The sequence below is a fragment of the Hemiscyllium ocellatum genome, chromosome 13 (assembly GCF_020745735.1).
Source record: "Hemiscyllium ocellatum isolate sHemOce1 chromosome 13, sHemOce1.pat.X.cur, whole genome shotgun sequence".
In the NCBI taxonomy this organism is placed as follows: Eukaryota; Metazoa; Chordata; class Chondrichthyes; order Orectolobiformes; family Hemiscylliidae; genus Hemiscyllium; species Hemiscyllium ocellatum.
Genome location: NC_083413.1, coordinates 43,828,169 through 43,853,462, shown reverse-complemented (window position 1 = coordinate 43,853,462; position 25,294 = coordinate 43,828,169). Strand labels below are relative to the sequence as shown.

The 25,294-nt window shown below is 38.4% G+C and overlaps 1 protein-coding gene across 4 annotated transcripts in view; it reads left to right on the top strand.

Moving 5' to 3' along the window:
• The first annotated feature begins 2,514 nt into the window (after positions 1-2,514).
• The window catches only part of LOC132821877 (ephrin type-B receptor 3-like), a 90,119-nt gene continuing 67,339 nt past the window's right edge, over positions 2,515-25,294 (top strand). For all 4 annotated transcript variants that reach the window (XM_060834795.1, XM_060834793.1, XM_060834794.1 and 1 more), the window contains exon 1: positions 2,515-2,655. In XM_060834795.1, the coding sequence (XP_060690778.1) occupies positions 2,601-2,655 (55 nt within the window). In that variant the 5' untranslated portion in view covers positions 2,515-2,600. The remainder of the gene's footprint in view (positions 2,656-25,294) is intronic.

Sequence of the window (25,294 nt, the reverse complement as noted above, 5' to 3'; positions counted from 1 at the left end):
TGCGCATAAAGAAAAAAAATTCCAGGGATGTTATGACATAGTTAAGCTTCTATTTACACCAGGGGACATTGCCTTGGCTGTGTCAATTCTAATCAAACAGTAGTTGTGAGTTAATGGATGAGCAAGAATAAACAAGAGCACTGCATAGAAATTCTCTTACCACTACCTCCATCTCAAAGATGAGAAAAGTGACAAGAAGCATGCATGTAAGGACTGACTTTTTTTAAAATAAAGAACGTTGTGCAGCATTACAATGGTTTGTGTGAAAAGTAAATAGAAAATAAGTGCTTAACACGAATTTAGAATTGGGGCCATTTTGATCAACCGTATAAGAATCCTTGGTAACATTAGGGGTTGAAGTCTCTTTTTAGACACACTGGTTCTGTAAACATGATCATGCAATGACATTTTAGAAGACCAGGACCTGCTAAAGTATCGAGGTGTATTTATCATTCAGGACTGTTATATTTAAATTAATCATTAGATGCATGAATGACAACATCAAGCTGGTTACATGAAATGACATCCGTGATGCATTAAAGCGGGAAGGAGACAGCAATATTGTTGTAATGCAGCGTGGAACATGAGGTGAACGGAACGTTTAAGTGGGTCAGGTTGGGAGGTAAATTTGCTGCTGTATAATAAGGAGAGACGTGACTATGCTTGGGAAATCCCTGCACTTAATACATTGAAAACAAATTGAAAGTTACTGTAAATTGTTTATTCAGCCGACTGCACTTAAGTATATTCCCATTAAGCAACTTACTTTAAAATCCAAACTTACCTCTATTATTTCTATAAACTCTCCATCTCTTAATTACACAATAAAATGTGTTTTTTTTCTAATGAAGTATAATTTTTGCTGACATGCTGAAACATTTGTTTTGAATTATATTTTCCTTCTGCCAAAGCCCGACTCAGTATCATACTTCAGGATTCACGTTCTAAATTGTCCTCATTGTTAACATGAAGCAATGGGGATTTTAGTTCCTCATTAGACTATTTAGTCTGGTAAAATTTACTGTTTGGATGTTCGCAAATATGTGTCCATTAAGGATCCGTAGGTATCTACTGGATTCAGTCATGGCTGGTATATGTGCTTCGTTTGCAACTACAGTGTTTGTCTATGGGCTTGCATTTTACAGGGAAACTGGTACATCAGGAAGTATCGAATGTGCTTAAGTTGTCACCAAATGTCAGTAACGTTTGCATACCTCGGTCCACAATACAGAACACAGCACACACATATACACACAAGCAACACCGTTCGAATTAGCCGAACAAGGTCAGAAGGCGACAAAGAGGCCAGGGCAAGTACAGTGGAATTCTTACTACCAGGGCGGGAACTACAGGGCGAATCGACATGTCTTCTACTTTTCTGTATAGCCACTGCTTACAATAACTCACCGTCCACTCTTAGGCTCAGAAATTTAAATTAATTATCCCAAAGAGTTTGGTTTAACTGTTTCGAATCGTTATAATAAGCGATTTGCAACTTTCTGTGATTCCTTCAAATGAGTAGGATTTTAACAAGTAGCTTTCAGGAATATCATACTCAACCATGGCTTCGAAGTAATGATTCAAGACAAAACATTCGTTTCTGGAAAAAAAAAGGAAACATTAAGCCGTGAGCGCTGTCAAACTGTTGCCTGATAAGGAAAATTGAACACTTAGCAAAACCAGTTCGAAACAATATTCTGTATTCCTCACTGGAACACTATTGTGGCAAGGATAATGTATTAAACAGCTTTTTTTGAAAAGTTAATTTTCAGTTCCTGCACTATTTTCTGCTGCGTTGTTTTCATCTATTAAAGACTATAATTACATCGAGCGTCAAGGACCGAGAAGTCTGTTTTACACCTGAACAGATGTGCGTTCCTTGTTAAAACAGCACTTTTAGTATTTTACAGTAATCACAACCTTCAGACTTGAGGTCTGATTATTGTCAACGATATATACAGTACATACATTTGAGAAAAATACTGATTTTTTTTAAAATTGCGGACTATGTAATTTTTATTTGCATTAAAACTACTTAAAAGGTAGCAACAGTCTGGAGAAGCAGCGAATGAAGATTCCAAACTTGGTGAAATGCCAATTATGACGAGAAGACGGAGATCGATAAACAAATTACCTGTATCCCTGTGTAATGACCTATTTGTCAATACCATTTATACACTGCGCTGTAGTTGAGAGATCAGTTATATCTGTGTGACCTTCAGTGATTTGAGTAATAAATCGATAATTCCCTGCGAAGCCCTTGCAGTGTTTTTTTGTGTGTTAAAAGAGACTGGTGTCCATTTGTCCAGGTCTGATTCACTTTGCTGAGGGACTTGTATGTGCCCAGGATGGTTGAGGTCGGTAGGAGGCGCTCAGAGCACATAGCCCAGTGAGCACACAGCCTCTCGGGTGCAGCGATGAATCGCTGAGCCTGTGGGCGGACTGGCCTCTGTGATTGACAGCGCGACTGGCTTTCCCAGCAAGCCGCACTCATTCACCACCGATTCCTGACCAAGTGCCAGGGCGATCGAGAGAGCAGTGTGAGCTCAACACTGGAATAAGACGAGGCGAGGAGAGGGGAAGTGGTCAACGTTAACAATATGGATATCTCGGTGTTTTTGTACTGCTTCTTCCCGCTCACCTTGGCTGTTGAAGGTAGGACAGCTTTTTCACTGGTCCCATTACTCTTAACATTTGATGAAACGCAGCAGTTTCAATTGGATTCATTCAGGGGGACGGAGAAGGCGACGAGATCGCGGCAACTACATGCAAGTCTCTGAATCCACCTGATCGGAAAACTGAGCGAGCGATCCACTTGGGTTTCCTCACGTATTACGAGTAATCAAGTCTGTCTGTTCTTACCTGTTACGGACCTATAGTATATGTAGAAGCAGTTGCTGCATAAACTTATGCCTTAGAGTTCATTACTCCGCATTTGCTGCTGCGTGGTATCTTCCCATATATGTAATACAAGAAAGGACGCCGAGAGTTAACAGTTGTTGCACCGTGTACATTCTGAAGTGGTCAGGTTGAAATTTCCAGGATATAGATGGGCTTTATTTTGGCGAGAGAAGCTGCGCATCGGGCTGCAGCCAAGAATTACTGGGACTACAATCCTGTAGATTGCAGTTTGATTCTGTGCCCTTTTTTACTTGGGTGGTAATTGGAATGGGGGGCGGGGGTTAGGGTTAGTGGAAGCTGAGAAAATCTTCCGAAGGAAGTTTGTTGGTTCTGACGATCGGCCAAACCTGACTGTACCTGGCAGTGAAGAATCCAACCTCAGGGAGTTTTCCCTTCCATGTAGAGGCGAGTAATCAGTTCAGCGAGTAGTACATTTCCACACGCCGCTGTGGTGTGCCCTACACTGCATCATTGTTCGGGCGCTGCAAATTTAAACAAGATCCTCGTCAGGCAGGGACGCCCGGATCTTTTAGGAGGGCATTGTCGTTTGGAAGTGTGGGATTTTTTTTTGCGTGTTAATTGTTGAGTCTGGGAGCAACAAGCAACTTAAGGTGGGAGGTTGAGGATATTAGATGGCGTTTTCTGTGGAGTTTATCTGCAGGCATTCAGAATTAGGAACCCGAATCAAAGCAATCGTGGTTTCAGAGAGTTTTAACCGATTGAATGTCAATCAGAATTTGGTAGCCGTAGAAATACAGATTCATTAATAACAAGTCCAGTCTCGATTGGCTTTTGTTTAGAGAAACAAGGTGGAGTGGAATTTATCCAGACTAGAAGTCGCTGCCCAATCCTTATCACGAAGATAGGAGGAAAATCGCGGGGATATTACAGGCAGTTCTAGTCTTTGGAAGTTGCTTCCAATCTTGGGCGACTTCCCATGCTGGCTGTGTACGTGGAGAGAGTATCCAAAGCGCCGTTTAACTATACCTTCGATAGCCCTTCAGTTGCTTTCAACTGGACAACATTTAAAAGTTAATCAGTCAGCCGATTAACAAGAAACTTGACAAAGGCTCAATCAGGGCATTTTACAGTTGCTGAGAAACGCTAGGTTTCCATACAAAACAATGGTTGCAAGCTGCAAAATTGATTGTAATTAACTCCTACACACCCACCACATTAAACAGCAGCTATGTTCGGGAGCTGACTGTGACAGCGAGAAATCGTGGGATATACGATCATGTCTTCCAGCCGGCAACATGCCATATTCTTGTAAATTCTCGCTGCAGTGAGCTGTTCAGTTCTATATTTCATAATCTGTTAAACTGTCAGAGTAGTCACAGCACAGTGGGCCGTCGGTTAACAGGGCACAATTATAATTCTCTCCACGAATACCAATCCTTGTAGTTAGAACAAGGTTTCCTGTGCTAAATTCGCCGCTGCCATCTTCCGAATTGGTTGCGAATACCAAAGGCCATGAGAACAGCGCTCCCGAGAGTGGTCGAGCTGCGATCAGACACGGACTGTTTGTTCCCAAGCGACGGTAACAAGGCGACTCTGTGCCACTTCAAGAAAATTGCTTTACTTCAAATCAGAGTTCACAGTGAATATTCCCATTATCAGCCCTGCACCAAAATTCCACGTCATTCCTGCTGTTTCTTCCTGAGTAAACCTATGGAGTTAGTGCTTATTGTCACTGTTTAATCTTCACTGAAACTCCATAAAATAACAGCGGGCTTTCTGAGTGGAATCCTGTAATTAGACACCACCAGTGCTAGATTCAGAGAGAGTTTATACACTTGAGTGTTTTTAATCCTGGTATACCATTTAAATATTTGTTCACATAAAGCTGGGCCAAACATAATCAAACAGAACATTGCCGGATTTTGCTTTGGTGCTTCGCTTGTGGATATGAAGGCCCACAGCCCTTATGTGGGCAAACCGTATTCATACAAAAGTTCCCCATTGAATTCTGTAAATCTCATCTATGCCCAATTAACAAATTACTAAGAATTCAAATACATGAGATATTTTGACCTAATCATATCCATGAAATGAGTCATTTCTGCATACATGTTCAAAGATGTCTTATACCTATTTAAACGGGCAAGCACAATATATTATATATATTATATATATAATTTATATTACATCTTGCGGCAAAGCTGAACAGGGTTGTTCAGAATTTCATTTTGCAAAACGAAAACCTTTTAATTTTTCACTATAAGTTGCTGACATACGTTCTATTAGGGGAAGAATCTGACTGATTTTTTGTAAAAATGAGCTTATATGTCTGTTGATTGTGGTTTTATATGAGTCAGGAAAGACACATTCCCGTGTACCACATCATAAGGAAAACGATAAACACATAACGTCAGTTTCATATTTCCGCCTTATAGTTAGGTTTCCTACGTAAAATTTGAGAATTATCCATTGAACAATGATGGCCGGTACCTCAGTCGATATGAAATGATCATTGAAGGTTTTGCTAAAGATAGCCGGGGCTGGCAATTTGGATAAAGTGGGCCAGTAGCTATTTGGAGACGGGGCTCCTCCACGTGTTGACCGTGCTGTGGGGATTCTGTCTCCCCTCCGTGCCAGCAGCACGATTCTTTCATTCAAAGCAGACCTGGAAGGAGGCTGGACGGTGTGAATTTCAGTATGCTCCTGGGATCTTTTTGTCTGAAGTGAATTTCGCACATTACTGCTAAACTTCCACACACCCCCGCCCCCCACCCACCCCCACACCTTTCCTTCGACATTTCCATAGAATGAACAGATGTAAGGAACGCAGGCTGGATACAAAGCTGCTCATGTGGCAGTCTGGTACAGATTCTGGTTTCAGAGTTGCGTGCTCGCTTGTTGTGGCTTTTTCAGCATATGGGCTGGCGGAATTTCAATGGATTTATTTTAAAGGAAACAAATCTCCCAGATACCATGACAACAAATTTAGTAAACAACTGCAGAAAGAAGTGGCGTTTCACGCATTTTGGTTCTGAGCTGTGTTTTCCCCTCATTAGAACCATCGAGTTGTGATTGCGTTTACAAAGCAAAGCTTCCGGCTACTCGTAAACAGCGCTTCTCCAATCCAGACATTGGATAATGTTGTATTATGGGCAACACAACGTGAATGGATACATTTCGCGTAACCAAAATAAAATGTTGTGAGCAATTCGACCAATTAAGGCGAGTTGTCTGTAATACCTGCACTGGAGATTGCTATACAAATGAATTGGAACAAAAATAATCAGGGTTGGTGGTTAGACTGGTGGTATATGTGGACAGATATGAAAAGCTGGCTGCTGCAAACAAAGGTTCACCACAGATTTTAAAAAAGGAAATGCCCCGTCTTTACATTGCTTGTTCAAACATGTGGCACCACCTAATTGATATTGCACCAGTAGTTTTCATGACTTGTGGACTGTGGCTAAGACAGAAGTCAGCATTAACCAACAATGAGATAAATAAATGATCACACACCTCTGTGTTTCTTCAATCATAATTTGTCTTGTTTGCTACTAAGCAAAGTTTTTTTTATTTTATGAGGAGAATCTGTTGCGAACTGGATCTTAAGTATTGGAAAGTCTCTGCACATCTCCTTCCTTTTGTACTAGAGTGATGAATTGCACAATTAATGCACTGAGAGCTTGCAGTTTTTAATCCTGAGGCATGAACTGTCATCAAGAGGGCAGGAAGAGGTCATGAACTTGCTGATAGAAGAGCTGAAAAAGCATTGGTGCAATAGTGACAGAACCTCATTGGTAAAATGGCAGGCAAAATGTATGATGATCCCTCGACACTATTGGAAAGGGTCATTGTAATATTTCTGCAAATTAAAAAAAATCTTGAGGGCCCACTGCTCATGTTGTATTAATTGTTTGGTATCATTTTTAGCGCCCTGTTTCCTTTACCAGTTTCTGCCATTTTGACCCTCAATTTTTTTTAGTGTGGAATGATTCACATCAAGTTACTGCATCATTTTATTGGCTTGCAGGCCAGACTTTGGTGATTATAGCAATCACTTGGTTGAGTAAGATAGTAGATGCAGAAGTATAGATTATATTATAATGGACCATTTTACCAGACATAAATACTGAGTCAAAAGATAAGCAGAGAGTGAGATCAATACCGGACTAAGTATCATACTTTGGGTGAGAGGGGGAGCTGTAGGTTAGACAGTTTTTGTCTCACCAAAGGTACAAACGTTAACTAACACTTTATGTAACTCTGAATAGTAACAAAATTTTTGTTTAAAGTGTTAGTATGTAAACTTTGATCCTCAAGTGTAATCATGATGCAAATGCTGTTTTTAAACTAGAACACAAAGTCATGAAATATGTTGGGTGTTCCCTTGGTTCTATAATACTAGGGTTTGTGTTTTTTTTTCCATGTGGCTGGTTCAAAGACATATTCTAACTGGAATTGGATTAAGACTGCAGTCAATATTAAAGAAACATTTATGGTTATGTAAATCAAAATGAAAAATCATGACTTACAATCTGATAGGAAAGAAACACCATGCCAAGGGACAAAGCACTGATTTGCCATCTTTGACTAGCTGTGAGAGAAAAAAATGTAATGCAAGCTTTTTCAGCTTGCTACTCCGTGCACGCTTATTTCTCAGTAACATGGTGGTTGAAAATAAGTATATGTTGTTGCTTGTTTGATACTGCAAACCAATGGATTAAGGGAAAAGAACTATTAAAAAGATAAAGAGTCCATTTTAAATGTGATTAACTTTTCTCAAACAGCTTTTGTTCAGATGAATGTTTAAAAGAAATAGAAATGTCCTTCCTTGTGTGTACAGAGAACATAATTGGTCATACAATGTCAGTGTCGAATGGAACATGTAGCATAATACAGTGTTTATTGATGAAAAAAAATTGTCAAAATAATCACAATTTCCCAAGGCAGACTGTGAAACCTATTTTTTGATAGGCAAACAGATCACGTTTAAACATCAACTATACACATGCACAACCAGCGCCTTGATAGCACTTCACAGAACCCACTTTGCAGGCAAGCCTGTGAAAAAAGTCAATGACTCCCCCTGTCAAGGGCCCTCCCAGACAACAATGAGCATGAGTGTGCTTTACTGAGGAAGGGGAGGCACTTCACAACACTAATGGAGCTTTTGATTCCTCCTTTTGCAAGGCAGCAATTAATGATCGATGGTGTATGCAACTGGTCAGATGTTTTGCAGTCAATCTCTGCTGCTTTTTGATGAACATCTTTAGTCAGTGAGAATTTGAAGTTATTGCAAGAAGAATGAATATATTATCAGTGCAATAGTTTAGTTAAAATATAAGATGCAGGAAGAGAATTAATGAAATAAAAGGGATACACACAAAGGGACCTGAAAGGAGAAGGGTTTTTGATCTGGAATATATCTGTTGGTGATGGAACTATAGGCACTAAACTAAGTCAGCATCATGAACAGCTTTAAGCAGCCACATAGAAAATGCGCAAAAGAATCAATTTGATAAGTTGAAAGGAGAATGTCAGGAGGGATAAAGGCCAGGGATCTGGTAAACAGTGTCATTATAGACCAGTTGACTTATTTAACAAGACAGTTTAGTTTTGATTGATAATTAACATTAAAATATTAAAGCAAAGTGAGAATTAAAGCAAAATTTACAATATTTATAGCTCATCAAACATACTTTACAGTCCAGTATAATTGGGTTCAATTTGTTATATTCAGAAATTAAGCATGAGCCTTGTTTTATTGCAAATGTGTTGAATAGACTCTCGAAGTGAGATTAACAGTTTGTTTTTTTAGAATCCTTTTATTGCATAATGTATCTTTTCCGCCTTGTGTCCACCTGCCTGTACTCTAGGAAATCATAAACTGCTGCCCATTCTGGCTGTTTGTTAAGACTTGTTGCAATGATAGCATAGACAGCCAAATCTAGTAAAATCTTCTTAACATTCACCATCCTCCAACTTCAAACCTATGAAAGATAACTATAAAGGATTAATGGATAATTACCATTGGTCAAACACTGCTCCCTGCCAATAATCCCCAAAATGTACAAATTATTGCATTTGAAAACAGACCACACAATATCATAACAGTGTCTCAGCTTTAAGTTGTTTGTTTATAAATGTCTTCATTGCCCTGACATGTGTGTGTTTACATCATCATATGTGTGTCTGTGTCTATGTGTCTATATACTGTGTGTATGAGTGTAAATTTGCATATTTGTCCACGTATGTATCTATTTGCATTTATTTCTGCATGCATGTGAAAGTCTGCCATTGGAGACAAAAATTGCTCACTCAGGAAACTACAAATGAAAACTAGAGTATGATGCTCGACTAAGTATGTTTGATTCTCTGTACTATGAAATGATATGTGAATTTGCTGGAAACTTCAGGGAGCTTCTGATATTTTTCTCATGGACACTATGGGTTGGTTCAGGTGGTATTATGCTGCGCTGAGACATTAAGCATCACAGGGGCTGCTTCACCTAAGAAATATCCACGTATTAATCTTTCTTGTGGGTGGATCTAAATGTGATTAATGTGTACTTATATAAATCTATATTCAAAGCAATTGTATCTGGGAAAGAGAGGGTACTCAGTGGCATGCCGTTGATTGCAGAATCTAGCCTCAGGTAGAAGGGAGCAAATAAGTCTGATGTATTGCTTGCACAAACAAATTTGGTAAATTGGTGGGTTCCGTAAACTATGAATGGAACAAATTCTACAAAGCGTTATTGCCCAACATTTTGTTTATGGCAAGGTATCCAATCTGAAACTGTAAGAAGTATTTTCTATTAAATATTGGGATTTTAGTTTGAGCAGTGTGAAAGAGGTAACATTTCTCAAGACTTGCCATGTTTAGTGTCCAGAAAGATTATATTCATTATTTTGAAAGTAACACCAGAAATTGAAATGTTACATTTATGGAGGCAACCATTTTCCCAGTATCAACACTTATTCAGCAAGTGATAGCTATGTTTTTCAGATAATTAATTGGGAAGAAAACTAAATTCATTAAAATATTTTGTAAGTTTGCATTGTTGTACACATTTCAATTGCATTTGAACTTAATGCAACAGATAGAATGGTGGCGTAACTAAAGTGACCGGTCACAGAAACTGCTCCTGTGCTAAAAGTCTGTTTTACCAACCAGTGCTTCATAACTTCTTTGTTTAGAATCCTCTTTTAGTGTTCATTTAAAAATCCACCTAATTAATCAAAATATATTCCAGAATGCATGAACCAATGTTCATGGTTGCAATGGCATTGCTCTTGTTTATGTCTGGAAAGTTTGAAAACTGTTCTCACAAATTATTTAAATAATACTCTGCAGTTGGCTTTTAACTCTTGTATGGTATGTTAGCCTTTCCAAAGCACAGAGTGTAATATTTTGAGCATCTCACAGCCCACAGCATTTGCTCGTTCTATTGCTGTATTTCTTTCTATTGCTCCCTCTCTCTGCCCCTCTTTGCCAATATAATGGGTATTGAGGATCCTGATCATTGATGTTACATGCTGACAACTTCTGTTTCTACAAATGTAAATATTCAAAGTTTAATGTAGCATTGTTCAGGGACTAATAATTTTCAGAAAGCCACTGCCACTAAAAGAAAGCACTAAACAAAGTTCTCACCATTGCATGCGAAATCCCATTCCAGCACATTTCAAGGGGTGACATTTTCTTAATGGTATCAGAGTTCATAATTCTTGTGTATTACACCACTGATTGCATGGAGCAAGGAGAAAAAAAGCTTTACTTTGAGCTGATTCTGAGAGGTCATCCCCCACCCACAACCCGCGGCAACTACTAAGTCTATATTAAGATCAGCTCTTTATACAATGTTCCCATCTCAACATAGGTTCTGTATCTACCTCTGCTTTTCTTAATCAAGCCTTTAAGAATTTATTTTCATGAAAAGAAAAGTAGTAAATTAGAAATTAAATCCTAAGTGCAGATGAAAGATCATACAGTTTTATAATAATACAATTGAGTTAAATATAGGAATTTTGTTATAATTAAAACACTGTTTTAACATTTCTGTTTAGTCTCTTATGTTCTGAAGGAAAATTAATATTTGCGAATATAGCCTATAAATTCAATGGCTATATGAACAGGTCAGAGGCTAGGAATCCTGCAGCGAATGACACACCTCCTGACTCCACAAAGTCTGTTCAAGGGTCTTCGATAAGGCACAAGTCAAGAGTGTGATAGAAGATATAATCATTCCTTTAGTGTCACTGGGTTAAAAATGCCCTGGAATTCCCTTCTGAACAGCATTGTGGGTCTGCCTACGCCAATGGACTGCAGCCAATCAAGAATGCAACTCTCCACCACCTTGTGACAGCAACAAGGAATGGGTAATAAATGCTGGCTCAGCCAGTATGTCCACATCCTGTGACTGAACAAAGACCTTTGTGTGGAATTGAGAAGGTTCTATTGCAAAATAACATTCATGATGTATTACAAATAGGATGTCATAAGAATCTTCTTTAAACATTTGTACACATCTGATTTTCATTCATTTGGAAGTGATTACTCATCACAGTATGAGATGAATACTCATATTATGTAGACTTTAGTTTACCTTATGTTCATGAGGTTAGTGGACTATAACCTAATTTCAGGATGTTTCCTTATTCAGTTAAAAAATACTGAAGCTGAACTGTGGTAGATTCAGTCTCATATTGATAACAGGTAATGTATTAGTTATGGAATTTAAAACTAACATTTTCACACGGAAATAAGCAAAATACTGTAAATTCGGGAGTTTAGAAATCAAAGCAGAAAGTACTGGTGAAATGTAGCATATATGGGGAGAGGAACAGAGTCAATACTTCAAGTCCTAAGACATTCGAAGGAAGAGCCATATTGAACACAAAATGTTAACTTTGTTCTTCCCTCCACAGATACTGCCAGACCTGCTGAGTGTCTCCAGTACCTTGTTTTTATTTACATTAAGATAATATTTTGAGACATAAAATCTTTGTACATGAGCAGCAAGATAATTATACATGATAACTTGATATTGCTGTAGGATGGAAAGTATTTGTATTTTCAAGTTATACAGTCAGAGAATCATAGAGGTGTACAGCATGGAGACAGACCCTTATCCCAACCCAATCTAGTCCCACCTGCCAGCACCTGGCCCATATCCCTCCAAACCCTCCCTATTCATATACCCATCCAAATGCCTTTTAAATGTTGCAATTGTGCCAGCCTCCACCACTTCCTCTGGCAGCTCATTCCATACATGTACCATCCTCTGTGTGAAACAGTTGCCCCTTTGGTCTCTTTCCCCTCTCACCCTAAACATATGCCCTCTAGTTCTGGACTCCCCGACCCCAGGGAAAAGACTGTCTATTTTTCCTATCCATGCCCCTCATAATTTTGTAAACCTCCTATCCTACCTACCTGCGACTCCACGTTCAAAGAACTATGAACGTGCAGTCCAAAGTCTCTTTATTCAGCAACACTCCCTAGGACCTTACCATTAAGTGTATAAGTCCTGCTAAGATTTACTTTCCCAAAATGCAGCACCTCGCATTTATCTGAATCAAACTCCATCTGCGTTGTCTTGAGAATTCTGGTATTTTGAGTTCTTTGGAAAGAATCTGGGCAAGTGCAAGAATATTGAGTTGTGAAAACTGTTAATATCATTTTGTCAATTGGAAACTCTATCTCAGATCCTTTATTCAAGAAGTTTGCAATGCCACTTTCACATTACTAACTCTACTTTTTTTGTGCATTTAGCAAAACAATTTACTAACATTGATGATAGTGTGCTGGCTAAATTGTCTCATAAGACAGTGTACTGAACAACAAATCCTTTTAAAGGAACAGATACCATCTGAACTTCACTGAAAAGTTAAAAATCAGTGTACTGACAACATTGTAAGATGCTGTTAAACCACAGGATTATAATTTCTTTATGGATGAGACAGAAGATAAGAACAGTCACTAAAAGTAATAGAAGAAAATTACAAAACTCCTGTAAAATGTCTTGGTAACAGCAAACACAGCTGGCTGCTGGCCCTTGGGCTAAAAACCAGAAATTAGTCTAAACATTTATGTCATAGACAAAGGAAAATATATTCAGCATTCATTGCAAATATCATTCTTATTACTTTTAATAACAAAAGCAATTATTGTTTTACGTACCATGGTGAACATCTATTCGTTGCTTTATCACTTGGGTATATTAAAGGAAGCCATGCAATGCACAAGGTAATATGTGTATTATTAAAGCAGTGCCAAGTATGAGAAAAGGTTTCAAAGGGTGTTTGTTTTTTTTGCCTAGGGCTTCCTTTGTGATTAGGAACTGGTTAGTGATTGTGCATTTCAGAAAAGGCAAAGTTAGACAGTAGTTTCTTTGTTACTGCATTTACACGATCATCCATACCTAACCAAATTAAGTTGACGCATACCTTTGCAACATTCTTTGAACTTTCTGACTCAGTTTTAGGGTGTATTCAATAACTGCAGTCGACGCTATGGAATATGTATATGCTAATTTTACTGTAAATCGACTTCAGAATAGGCCTTCTGAGATGCTTGTGGAGGGAGGAGGAGAAATCCACTTCAGTCTGAACATTTTAATTGTAAATATTTTTATTTGTTAACAAGATTAAAACACTTAGTTACATAATAACCATTTTACATCAACAGGAACCTGAAGAGACTCCTGATATTTATGCTTTTGACTATCTCAAAATTTCCTTTAAACTATCATCTGGTCAACTGTTCCAGAAAAGAACTTTCTTGGACTCATGTTCAATTGTAGCTGTTAATTGATCACAGTTGTGCCATTTATCAAGAATTCCCATTGTATCATTGGCATTGTTATGTCTATGTGAAATAAAATCCAGACAGATGGTGACAAATCGGCAGTAGATTTTCTTCATTCCAAAATGAATAATTTGGGAAGATAGAGCTTTGGAATGGATATTGTACATTGTCTGTTTGCTTATTCACACTTACACAATAATGGTAGAATTATGTGGACTGACTGTAGTGCTGAAGATTTATGAATGAATTGGGTGTGTGACTGACAGGATGTAGCCTAGTAAATTGGATCTCATTTGGAAAATGTAAAGATATTATTTAAGTTAATTGTCAATCATGGGTAGAAGAGGCAACTACTTGTACATTTTATTGGAAGAAGTATTAGATAATGCTTAACACTATATTACAAAGAACAAATATATTAAAGAGCATATTGTAAATTAAAACTTATTTAAGATAGCTCATCCTTTCTGATTCAATATTTTTATTGATAAACACATGAAGGTAAGGCACTAGTCGTAATGTGTGACAAGTCTATGTCTTCCATTTTAGCAGCTGATATCAGCATTAATTGCACTGAAGCATCATAAAGAATATTTGTATAGCAATGTTTTTTGAGTTTTTCTACAACAATATGTCTTAGCACCAATCTCAAGTGGGGATTTCCTTTTGCACCAGTGCAAATTTTTCACTTTCAATACGAGTTATCCCTAGAGCTTTTCTAAACAAAGCAGGAAAAGAATGATGAATTGATTAAGGTAATCCAGATTTCTCTCCTTAATTGCCATCAGAAAGTTAGTCATATCATCAGTTAAAGCTGGATGTAGATCTGGGTCCCAGGATGACTTTGGTGAACTCATACATTGGACCACCCAAAAACTGCATTATTTTAAAATTGATGGTACTGAAAGCACAAATATTTAAAAGCAAGTAAAACTAGTTTGAATAAATTAGTGCCAGATAATTAAACTTCTTGTGTGCGTAAACCGAACCAATTTGTTTTGACTTCAGATATGCAGCCATGTATACTACCACTTCACATAGACACATTCAAGCATGGTGATTTCATGTATTTTATAGATATACATATACATACATTATTGTGGTAGGGGTTATAATAAATAGCTATTCATATTAGAGAAAGGCATATCTTAGTGAAATACATTTATTTTAAAACTTGAATAAATATTTAGTTTTTAATCATACTTGAGGAAATATTCACCAGTGATCCAGAAGTCTGCTACCTTATACCGTGCTAAGACCTACTGCATGGTCTGACTATACTGTGATTTTCTTTCTTCTCAGATGAATTACTGCCTGCTGAGATGTTGCTCAAGTTCTCCTGAACTCTGCGGCATTTTCTTTCATTTGAGTCAAGGCTCAGTGGAGATTGGCAGGCGAGAGACAGCAGGACAGCCTGTAGCTCATTAGCTGGTGAAATTACCATTTTCACAGTTTTTTTTCCCCTTGGTGTAATTGTTCCTCAAGAATAGTTTTGTATAAATGACTGCATTCTGCATGCAGCAACTGAAGCAAGAGGCTGCTGTGTGTGGAAAAAAAAATTCTGTCTTGTGCAATTAACTATCAACTTTCTTTAGGAGGTGGACGATGCCACCATTGTTAACCCCTGTCAGATGCTTTTGTTCCAGACCAGTGCATGCCTGAATCCATTCTCAGAAGTCAATGCGCATCTTTTTCCCCCCCTGGCCCATAGTTCTTTCTTGCCTTCGTAGAAGTTCATGCCTTATTGTATTCTGTTACGATACAAGCAAAATGTTAGAGGAGCAGAGGCCACACACAGAATGCTGTGTACATACTCTCTGTGCCCACCCTCCATACTTTCAAATTGAACAGTTCTGGGATGCTCTTAGAATATTTTAACATACCGGAAAACATGTTAAAAGTGTGAATCTGAGGGCACAGTCATCAGTTCAGCTTTGTTTGACATTGGTACTGGCTTCAATTATTTTTACAAACCTACAGTTATGAAAAACACTTGAAGCAATTAAACTAACCAACTTAATGGTTTCATATAAAGAATCAATATTTAGAAGTACTGACTGTGCAGTCTTCAGCAAAATGAAAACCGCAATCTGTTTGTAGAACTTGTCAACATGGATAAAAATAAGCAAAACGCTACATTTGTAATACCTTGGATACTCCATATTATGAGGTTTTCTAATTATCTCAGTTAACTGTAAATCTGGTCTGCTGATGATTAAAATCGTTAACCTGCCATTATTTGTTGAAAGAAAAAACCTGCATTTGTAAAGTGCTTTTTGCATCCCCAGACATGTCAGTGTTTCACAGTCAACGAAGTAATCTTTGAAGTGTAATCACTCTTGTAGTATATGAAACCCAACAGCCTATATGAGCTCAGCAAACATACACTTTCTCTATAATTGGAGCTATGTAATGATTATTTTTGTAGTGTTTATTCAGGGATAGATATTAGTGAGGACACTGAGGAAAACTCCCCTGCTGTCTTCATAATAGTGCTATGGAATCTCTTCCACCCACCCCAAGCAGTTAGATGGGAGCTCACGTTAATCTGTCAAATGAATGACTGCACTTCCGACAGTGCAGCACTCCTTAAGTACTGCATTGGATTTTCAGTTTTGACTTTTGTGGTCAGGTTCTGTCTGAAATGTTGTGAATATTATTTTACTTCCAGTAATTAAATATACATCTCCTAGCTGTGTACATACCCATATAATGTATTTACATATATAAAATGTAGAGATATATTTTGTGTGCATGTATCAAACACCATGAGCACAATAACACCTGAGTTATATGGCATATTCAAGTTAAGAATGCCTTGTAACATATTTTGATATAATTGTAAATAGAAGAATATTATTTTACAGTTCTACAATAACTGGTTAACACATCATTTACTGTTACAGTAACCTATATTTTAAATGAAAAATCCTTTTTATAAAATTGGTGTAATAAATCTTAATTAAATAAAATGAAAAGAGGAAACATCTCAGACAACTTGCAAAATAATAAAATCAAAGTTAGATCACACTGTTCTCTGCGTGGAGCAGGATTCAAAATTGACCAGTTTTGGCCCATTGGACCTTAACACAACAATGATTCATTGATGATACTCAATATGAAACAAAACTTTCCCTCACGGCTGTATAATTGGGGCTGGAATTTGGCAGGATAACCTAAATTATTATCAGGACCTGATTGGATTTTCTTATTTGAGAAAAGAGCCTCTTTCGAGCATCAATGATGAGAGGACAAGGTGGGTATGATGCAATATGGCATGACAGCCCACTAGATGGCAGTAGTGAGTCCCATTTTTGGGATTCAAGCCAAATCATGGCCCCTACCCTGCTAACTCACTACCGTACACACATTTCTACATACACAGACACATTAAAAAAAAGGGAGATTCTTTATTACATGATTTTGCCCTTTACACTGTGAGCACCAAAAGTTCCTTTCTGTGGACAAACGTTAGAAACTGCAAGTTATACTGGAACTTATTGTTACTGGTTACGTTGACATCCTTGATAAGGTATTGGTGAATTGGACATCTGCAATTCACATGCAAATCAAACTGCCTTTCCCTGATACTGAGCAATTTGGTAGGATCAGTGGCAGAGGTTCAAACGGTTTTTTTGCATTTACACCAGAATACTGTATACACTGCTGACCCGTCAATGTTTGGGCGCAGTATTCCTACTTGGAGAAGCAGGAGTTGTTTCCTCTTCATCTGCTCTTAAAATGGTTCTTCCTATCATCATGCATTACAAAGTCTAATTTTATAACTCTTATCATGACAAGTAGGAGCAGTAAGTCTGAAATTAATAATTGGCATTATTATTAAGCAAATGAACAGGCTGCCTCTATTAATTTGATATAGGTGTTCACCGAAGGCATTAATATATTAAATGTTAAATAGGTCAATGCATCTGTTGAAGTGGTAGTTGGCGGAATGTCTTGTGGGTTTGTAAAGTGTAGTGTATTAATATTGGTATTTCCAAGACTAAGGAGTTTCCACTGTAATGGGATAAATCTGTGCCCCGATTCTCAAAGCATACCCTCACCAGATGACAGGCTGCCAGGCATACTGCAGCTGCTAATTTACGTCGATGTATTTGAATTAGCTGTCTGTCTCAGCTGGTTGGTTACAGAAAGGCAGAGCGTGGATGCACCTTCAATTTCCAACATGGTAGATTTTCAAGTGTAACGTCTGGAAAGGATGAGAACTGAGCACCACTCCTCAAACTACCTCAGCAGAAAATTAAAACTGAGGCACTGCATTAATTAAAAAATCATGTACAGGAAATCTGAATGCCCCCTCCCCCCTCCCAAAAAAAGCTGAATCTGTGAAGTAAACAAGAATGTTTGCATTTCTGGTTGATACCTATCATAGTTTTGATGAAGGATAAGACCTGAAATGTCAACTGTTTTTTTCAGAGATGCTGACTCACCTTGCTGTGAGTTTGGAGGCATTCCTCTGCCATATGGAAGTTGATATCATTGCCTGTTCAATTTATGTAAGTCTGCTGTTTACATGCAGATGCACTGTTCTTAATACATTGTCTAGTAGGTATCTTATTCAGTTTGATCATTCAATTCCTGCATTTCTTTGTGTATTAGTGATGCAATCTTAGCTTCAAGTTTGTGTCAATGTCATGGTCATTTAGTCCATTTGTACATAGCAGTTATTGCATTATAATCTGTAGATCCTCAACTGTATCAGGGATCATTCTTGTATTGCATTCGTTGATCAATAATGGTACTCAACTATTATATGATAAAATAATTTACACAACTTTATTTGCAAAATAAACCAATGATATTTTTATTACATTTTTTAAGTTATCACACTGATTTGATATATAGAAGATGATGAGGATTATAAAAGGTCTGAATGATGTCTTTAATTCCAACAGTTCTTATAAACTAATGCTAAACAGTGTAATGAATACAGTTTATCCATATTACAAACAACAGAGTATGGATCATGAGTCTTCAAATTATAACACTATTAAAAATGAGGTATAAAATTCACCTAAATGTATGCATGGCATAAAAGTCAAAGTCTGCTTTAATTCTATCAGCAACTATTTGAAAGAGAATATTTGTCAAGTTCTTCATAGAATAGAGCACACAGTTGTTAGTTACTTTTTACACAAGTCTCATTATATTTTTGCTTGCATTTTCAACCTTCTGATGTCTTTGCAGACACATGGTAAGTATAATCAAGAGTCAGGGATCATTTCATCACCTCTGATGAAGATAAATGACTTCCAGTACAGGAACTGAACCTTGTCACAAACCATTTGCACAAAATGTCACACTTGGGTTTTACATAAATCTGTGGGGAATAAGATGAAAACCACAAGACAGCTCCTTGCAGATTTGTGGAGCTCATTTTTAAAAAAATCTTTCAAAGTTTTTGGTACATTACGCAAAGCCCTGTTGTATCACTGCAGCAACATTGGAATGTCTGCATCAAGTTTTGCCCACAGCATATACTAAATTGGTCATGACTATAGTCTTACCATTTTAACAGAAATGCTCTCCCTGCTTTACATCCTGAATGCATCACTGTGCACTTTATATCAAAATATGCTCTGCACATGCCTCTGTGTGTTATGAGCGGTATGCAGAGCAGTCAGATAAAGTCAAAGATAAATTTGAAAATTATGCAGAGCAGATTCAGAGAAAAGATATCGTAGAGAAGCTTTGGAGAGCACAAGCATTCCTGAATTAAAGTAAATTGAAAGATTACTAAAGGAAAAGGTAAAAGTAAAAAAAAAATGAAAAAAATGTAATCTACATCTCAGGAGTAAGAAAGAAAGTAACCATAAGCAGACAGTCAGAGGCATAGCCATAACACTTCACAAATGCATTGTCCAGGTCTGATGAGTTGTATTGTTAAACAATGATTAATAGCGGAATGTAATTTTGTGGTGTACATTTTCAGCTTTCTGATATCAATGAGAATCTACAACCACTTCTTCAATTTTGTTTTCTCTATCTGCCAACCCTTGCTCACAATATATATGCGTTCAGCAGTGAGCACAGTCTGAAAGGTTCTGATTTGTGTTTGAACTTTAAAAGATAAACCAACATCCAAATATGTAGATATTTTAAATAGTGCTGGCTTGTGTTAAACTTTCAAAATTCATTTCTGAGCTGTGCAGATTTTAGTTGTGACTGACCATATTATGAAAGATTAATCAATAGCTTTGATCATTCAGTGGTTAATTGAAGATAATTTTTTTCTGCCTGAAATCATGGTCCATATTTGTCTTTTAACTCTTATGCCCACCTAGACAAAGTAAACCTGTGCTAAACTTGGCACCTGTGACCTGTTATCCAATTTTTAATATAATTAGTATTTATTCTCATCTGTTATTATATAATCAAATTTCTTTGTGATTGCTAAGTTGGAACATAGTCGCATAAAAATAATTAAAAAAAGAAACTTTAAATACTATTCAGCTAATTTTCCAGTTCAAAATTTCATGAAGTAAATAGTTTTGATCTATAATTTGCTTGGCAACGACTTACTGATGTGAGTTATTGATTCAAACCAAAGACATTGTCAGGCAGGCAGCTTTAAATTCTTCCAATCAGTTTACATAAGTCATATAAATTGGATAGTAACTTAATTATTCTGCAGTTTGTATTAATACTTAGACCTTGTAATTAGTAAAAGAAGTTCTGACATGGATCTGCTTCATAATTCATTTTAAATCAGAGATCACATGGTAACAATAGTATAGACCATTATCAGGGGAAAACCAAAGAAAGGTAAAGAAATAAATCATACATTTTATGACATTTCTTTGCTTGAATGTGATGAGTGTTTCTATTTTATTTCAGTAATACTGTTCTTCATCATTAGGAATTTAAAGATATTTTTGTTGCAAATATTTGAAAGGAAATGGTGCAAATAGGCAGACTTTCAATCTCTCACAGTTAATTGTTGCACTGCTCTTAATTAGTTTGCTTTATTCTTGTTCACTATGTTAAGATTTAAACTAAGCTAGGAGAGACTAATATCATGAGCAGTTTCAAGACATCAAAAACCCTGCAGGGATTTCTTTTTCTAGTAACATTATGCCTTTGTAACAACGTAGCATTATCACCCACAAAGACAACATGATGTTTATGGCTTTGAAAAATGCAGATGCTGTACATGTTAAAGCTAAGTTTAGTGACAATATTATTTTTCTATTTTAAATTCACCAGAACAAACCAGAATCATTTATCTTCTGTCATCCTTTTTTTAATCTGTATTGTTTGAGCAAATGCTGAGCAAACAAGCATCAGCAGCCTGTTTTCAAATTTGCTAACACTCGCATGTCACTTGATCCCGCTGACCGAGAGTTCCTGTCGATTTACATCTCATTATGGCACTAATTGATTTGTTTAGGCAACAAACAAGTGTGGCCACAGCTTTGCATGAGTTTCCATCCATAATTAATTAGACGTACGTTTGTTAATATTTGAACTTGGTCACCTCAGTTCCTTGGTTTCAACTTTAGTACTGATGATTTGGAGATGCCGGTGTTGGACTGGGGTGTACAAAGTTAAAAATCACACAACACCAGGTTATAGTCCAACAGGTTTAATTGGAAGCACACTAGCTTTCGGAGCGACACTCCTTCATCAAGTGATAGTGGAGGGCTCAAGCCTAACACACAGAATTATAGTAAAAACTTACAGTGTGATGTAACTGAAATTATACATTGAAAAATTGATTGTTAAGTCTTTCATCTGTTTGAATACATGATAGTTTCACTTCTTTCATGAGTAAATCACAAAACCTTCTTTTAAAAGTTGCATTCTCAGGTTAGCTGTTAACAATGGGTGATAGTGAGACAATATGTTGAAGGTGTTGGCATCCTCCAAGGTGGACTTCGGGACAGGCAGCAGCAAAAAGTGGCCAAGCAGAGGCTGATAGCTAAGTTCGGTACCCATAGGGAGGGCCTCAACCGGGACTTTGGGTTCATGTCACATTACAGGTGACCACCACTGCACTATACACAAACACAGACACTCTTACACACACACACACACAGACACACTTTTATGCTCTTGACAAGCTATGACATAACAATGAATTGCCAATAAAGGGGGATCATTACTTGTTAAATGCCTTCACATGGAACGTAGAGTGGGTACTTGGTGACTTCAGCTCACTGCTTGCTGTAAATAACTTCTATGTTGCATAGAATCAAACAGCTTCTCATGGACACAGCCACCCTCACTCCCCATCCACAAACATTGGTATCAGCATTTGTCAACCCTTCGCAGTCATCGTGGCACCTCTGATATATTGCAGAACATTCTGGAAGCATAGAATTGCATTGTAATGCACTCATGCACTCCAAGGTCTTTTTGTTCAGCAACACTCCCCAGGACCTTACCATTAAATGTGTAAGTCCTGTCCTGATTTGCCTTTCCAAGATGCAGCACCTCACATTTATCTACTCTCCATCTGACACTCCTTGGCCTATTGGCCCATCTGATCAAGATCCCATTGTACTCTGAGGTAACCTCTTGGCTGTCCATGACATTTTCAATTTTGGTCTCATCTGCAAACTTACTAAGTAAATCTCTGATGTTCACATCCAAATCATTTATGTAAATGATGAAAAGCAGTGGACCCATGATCCATCCTTGTGGCACACCACTGGTCACAGGTCTGTCTGAAAAGCAACCTTCCACCATCACCCTCTGTCTCCTAGCTTTGAGCCAGTCTGTATCAAAAGTTATCTTGGAGTGTGGTTCATAGTTCATTGAAAGTAGAGTCTCTCGTAGATAGGATAATGAAGAAGGCATTTAGTATAATTTCCTCTATTGGTCAGAGCATTGAGTATAGGAGTTAAGATGTCATACTGCAGCTTTACAGGACATTTGTTAGGCCTGTTATGGAATATTGTGTGCAGTTCTGGTCTCCCTCCTGTAGGAAGGATGTTGTGAAGTTTGAAAGGGTTCAGAAAAGATTTACCAGGATGTTTCCAGGGTTGGAGGATTTGAGCTACAGGGAGAGTTGGAATAGGCTGGCGCATGGATAGGGCAAATAGACAAGGTCTTTTCTCTGGGTTAGGGGTGTCCAGAACTAAAGGGCATAGGGTTAAGGTGAAAGGGAAAAGATTTAAAAGGAATCTAAGGAGCAATATTTTCACACAGGTTGGTGTGTGTATGGAATGAGCTGCCAGAGGAAGTGGTGAAGGCTGATACAATTACAACGTTTAAAAGGCATCTGGATGGATACATGAATAGGAAAGGTTTAAAGGAATATGGGCCAAGTGTTGGCAAATAGGACGAGATTAGATTAGGATACCTGGTCGTCATGGACGAGTTGGACGGAAAGGTCTGTTCCGTGATGTACATCTCTGTGACTCTAAGGCACATCAGTAATGAGGATTGAAAGGCTAGTTCAAGGACACCCATGCATAGGGTCAGGGACCCAGATGAAGGATTGGGTCAGGCTACATCTCAGGAATGCTTGCTTGATTACTTAACCCTGACTGAGCTCCTGCCTACATGTTAACAGTATCCTGCTTTGCCTTGCTGTCCCAATTAGTGCACCCACACAACCAGGCAGCTTGCCTTGCTGGCAGCAATCCTCAGTGAGGAGAGCAGACACCATGCTGCATGGACGGGTGTGGCATCAAATATTGATATTCTGCTGCAAACACTCTACAAGTGGACAAGCTAGCAGCCATGTCCCAGTGTGTTCGTTCTAAGTGAAGTCCAGAGAGGCATCTGTCATTCAGAGGCTCCCAGCAAAATAAATCAAGGGCAGCTTCTAATACAAGTCCTGGGGGTTGGGCATGTTTAGGCATCTGGTCAGCAGGGTGGCTCAGTGTTTAGCACTGCTGCCTCACAGTTCCAGGGATCTGAGTTTGATTCCAGCCTTAGGTGACTGTCTGTGTCAAGTTTGCATATCCTCCCCATGTCTGTGTGGCATTCCTCTGGGAGTTTCAGTTTCTTCCCACAGCCCAAAGATGTACAAGTTTGGTGGATTGACCATGCTAAATTGCCCTATAGTGTCCAGGGGTGTGCAGTCAATGAGGAGGTATGAAGGTTATGTTTGTGGGGAAATGCACCCAGAAGCTCACACATTTTGAAGTGAAGGCTGCAAGCCAATTCCAGAGGAGCTCTCACTGTCACCTTCCATTGGGCTGGTATAAAAAAAAACATGCTATGGAGAAATAACTGGCTGCAATCTTTCTTAGAGTGTACAGGTAATTGTCTTGAGTTTGAAGGAGGGATTTACAGAAACCGATAACGTGAGATCCTTTAAAGGGAAACACCATTACAAGCAAACAGACTAATGAACTACACAGGCACAGACCTAGTGTGTCACTAATATCAGGCAAGGCTATTGCATTAGCTTACTGTTTTGCAATTCCCTGCCCAGATATTGCTGAGCAACTCATTCCCACACAGAGGGACATAGAGGCCAGAGAAGCAGTGGGAATGTTGTAGAATGAGGGTCAAAGGTGTCAGCAGCACCCGTTGCTGTCTGTATATCTTGTTCCTCTGGCTTCCAGATCTCCATTCATGTATATCGTGCATAGGCATGAAGTTATACCTCATATAGGAACTGTTACAGTCAAGGCTAAACAGAAGGACAACTAACCTAATGTAAGGTGAAAACAGTGCCATTTATAACAAAATTGCCAAATAACATACATTGTCGTCTGTGCCACCAAATTGCTTTCCAGATGTTTGTTTCTCCCTCTCCCTACCACTATATGTTTGTACACTTCCCAGTTCTGAAGCTCAGATGGAGATAACCTGTTCAGCAGTTGAGCCAATTGGCACATGGGGTCTAGTCAGGTGATCTGGTTAGGGAGATTTTCTGCCAGATGGGCCAGGCAAGCTGAGGGTGCTCTTCCCATTTCCAAATAGACCTTCCTTGATATGAAATTCCAAGGTTTGAGGGGGTTAGGCAGGCTGGAGGTGGACGGCATGGCCAGCTCGGGAGTGTTCTGAGTGGAGAATCGTGAAAGATCTGTGTGTGAGCCATTACTCCAGTGGTTGGAGTGATGTGTGCGCCTCTTCTGTAAAGAGAGAAAGGGACAAATTGAGCAAAGTGTCTGCTAGTGTAGTTGGTGAAAAGGGGATGAGCTGGTCTGAGAGAGTGAGGTGGCAGTGCAGAAGCCTTGCAGGGTTATTGTGGGATGATTGAGGGGCCTGGAGTATGCAATGATAAGTAAACATGTTGCAGGCACAGTGAGAATGGCAGAACTTCATGGGAGGAGGGTGCAGTATCAGAAATAGAGGGAGGATGATACAGCAGATTGAGATGTGTGCCACTTAGCCTTGATCGAGCAGGGGATTTCATTGTCTTTCATACAGCACCACCAGCTCTGTACTATGGAAACAGTGCTGGTGACCCCAGGCTATGTTTTCAGGAGCTGGTGCCATGGCCTCCATTGCTGGTCATCTGGGAAGAGGGCTCCACTCCTATGCGCCAACCTCTCGACCAGTACCTCCAAACCAAGTCCATGTTGCCTTCTCTAAAATATTCTGGAAGTGTCCTTGATCAAGCAGGGCAGCTTAGGAATGCCAAAACTTTTCAGGGTGCAAATACTGAAGTTTTAAAGATGGCAGAGAATCTGAACT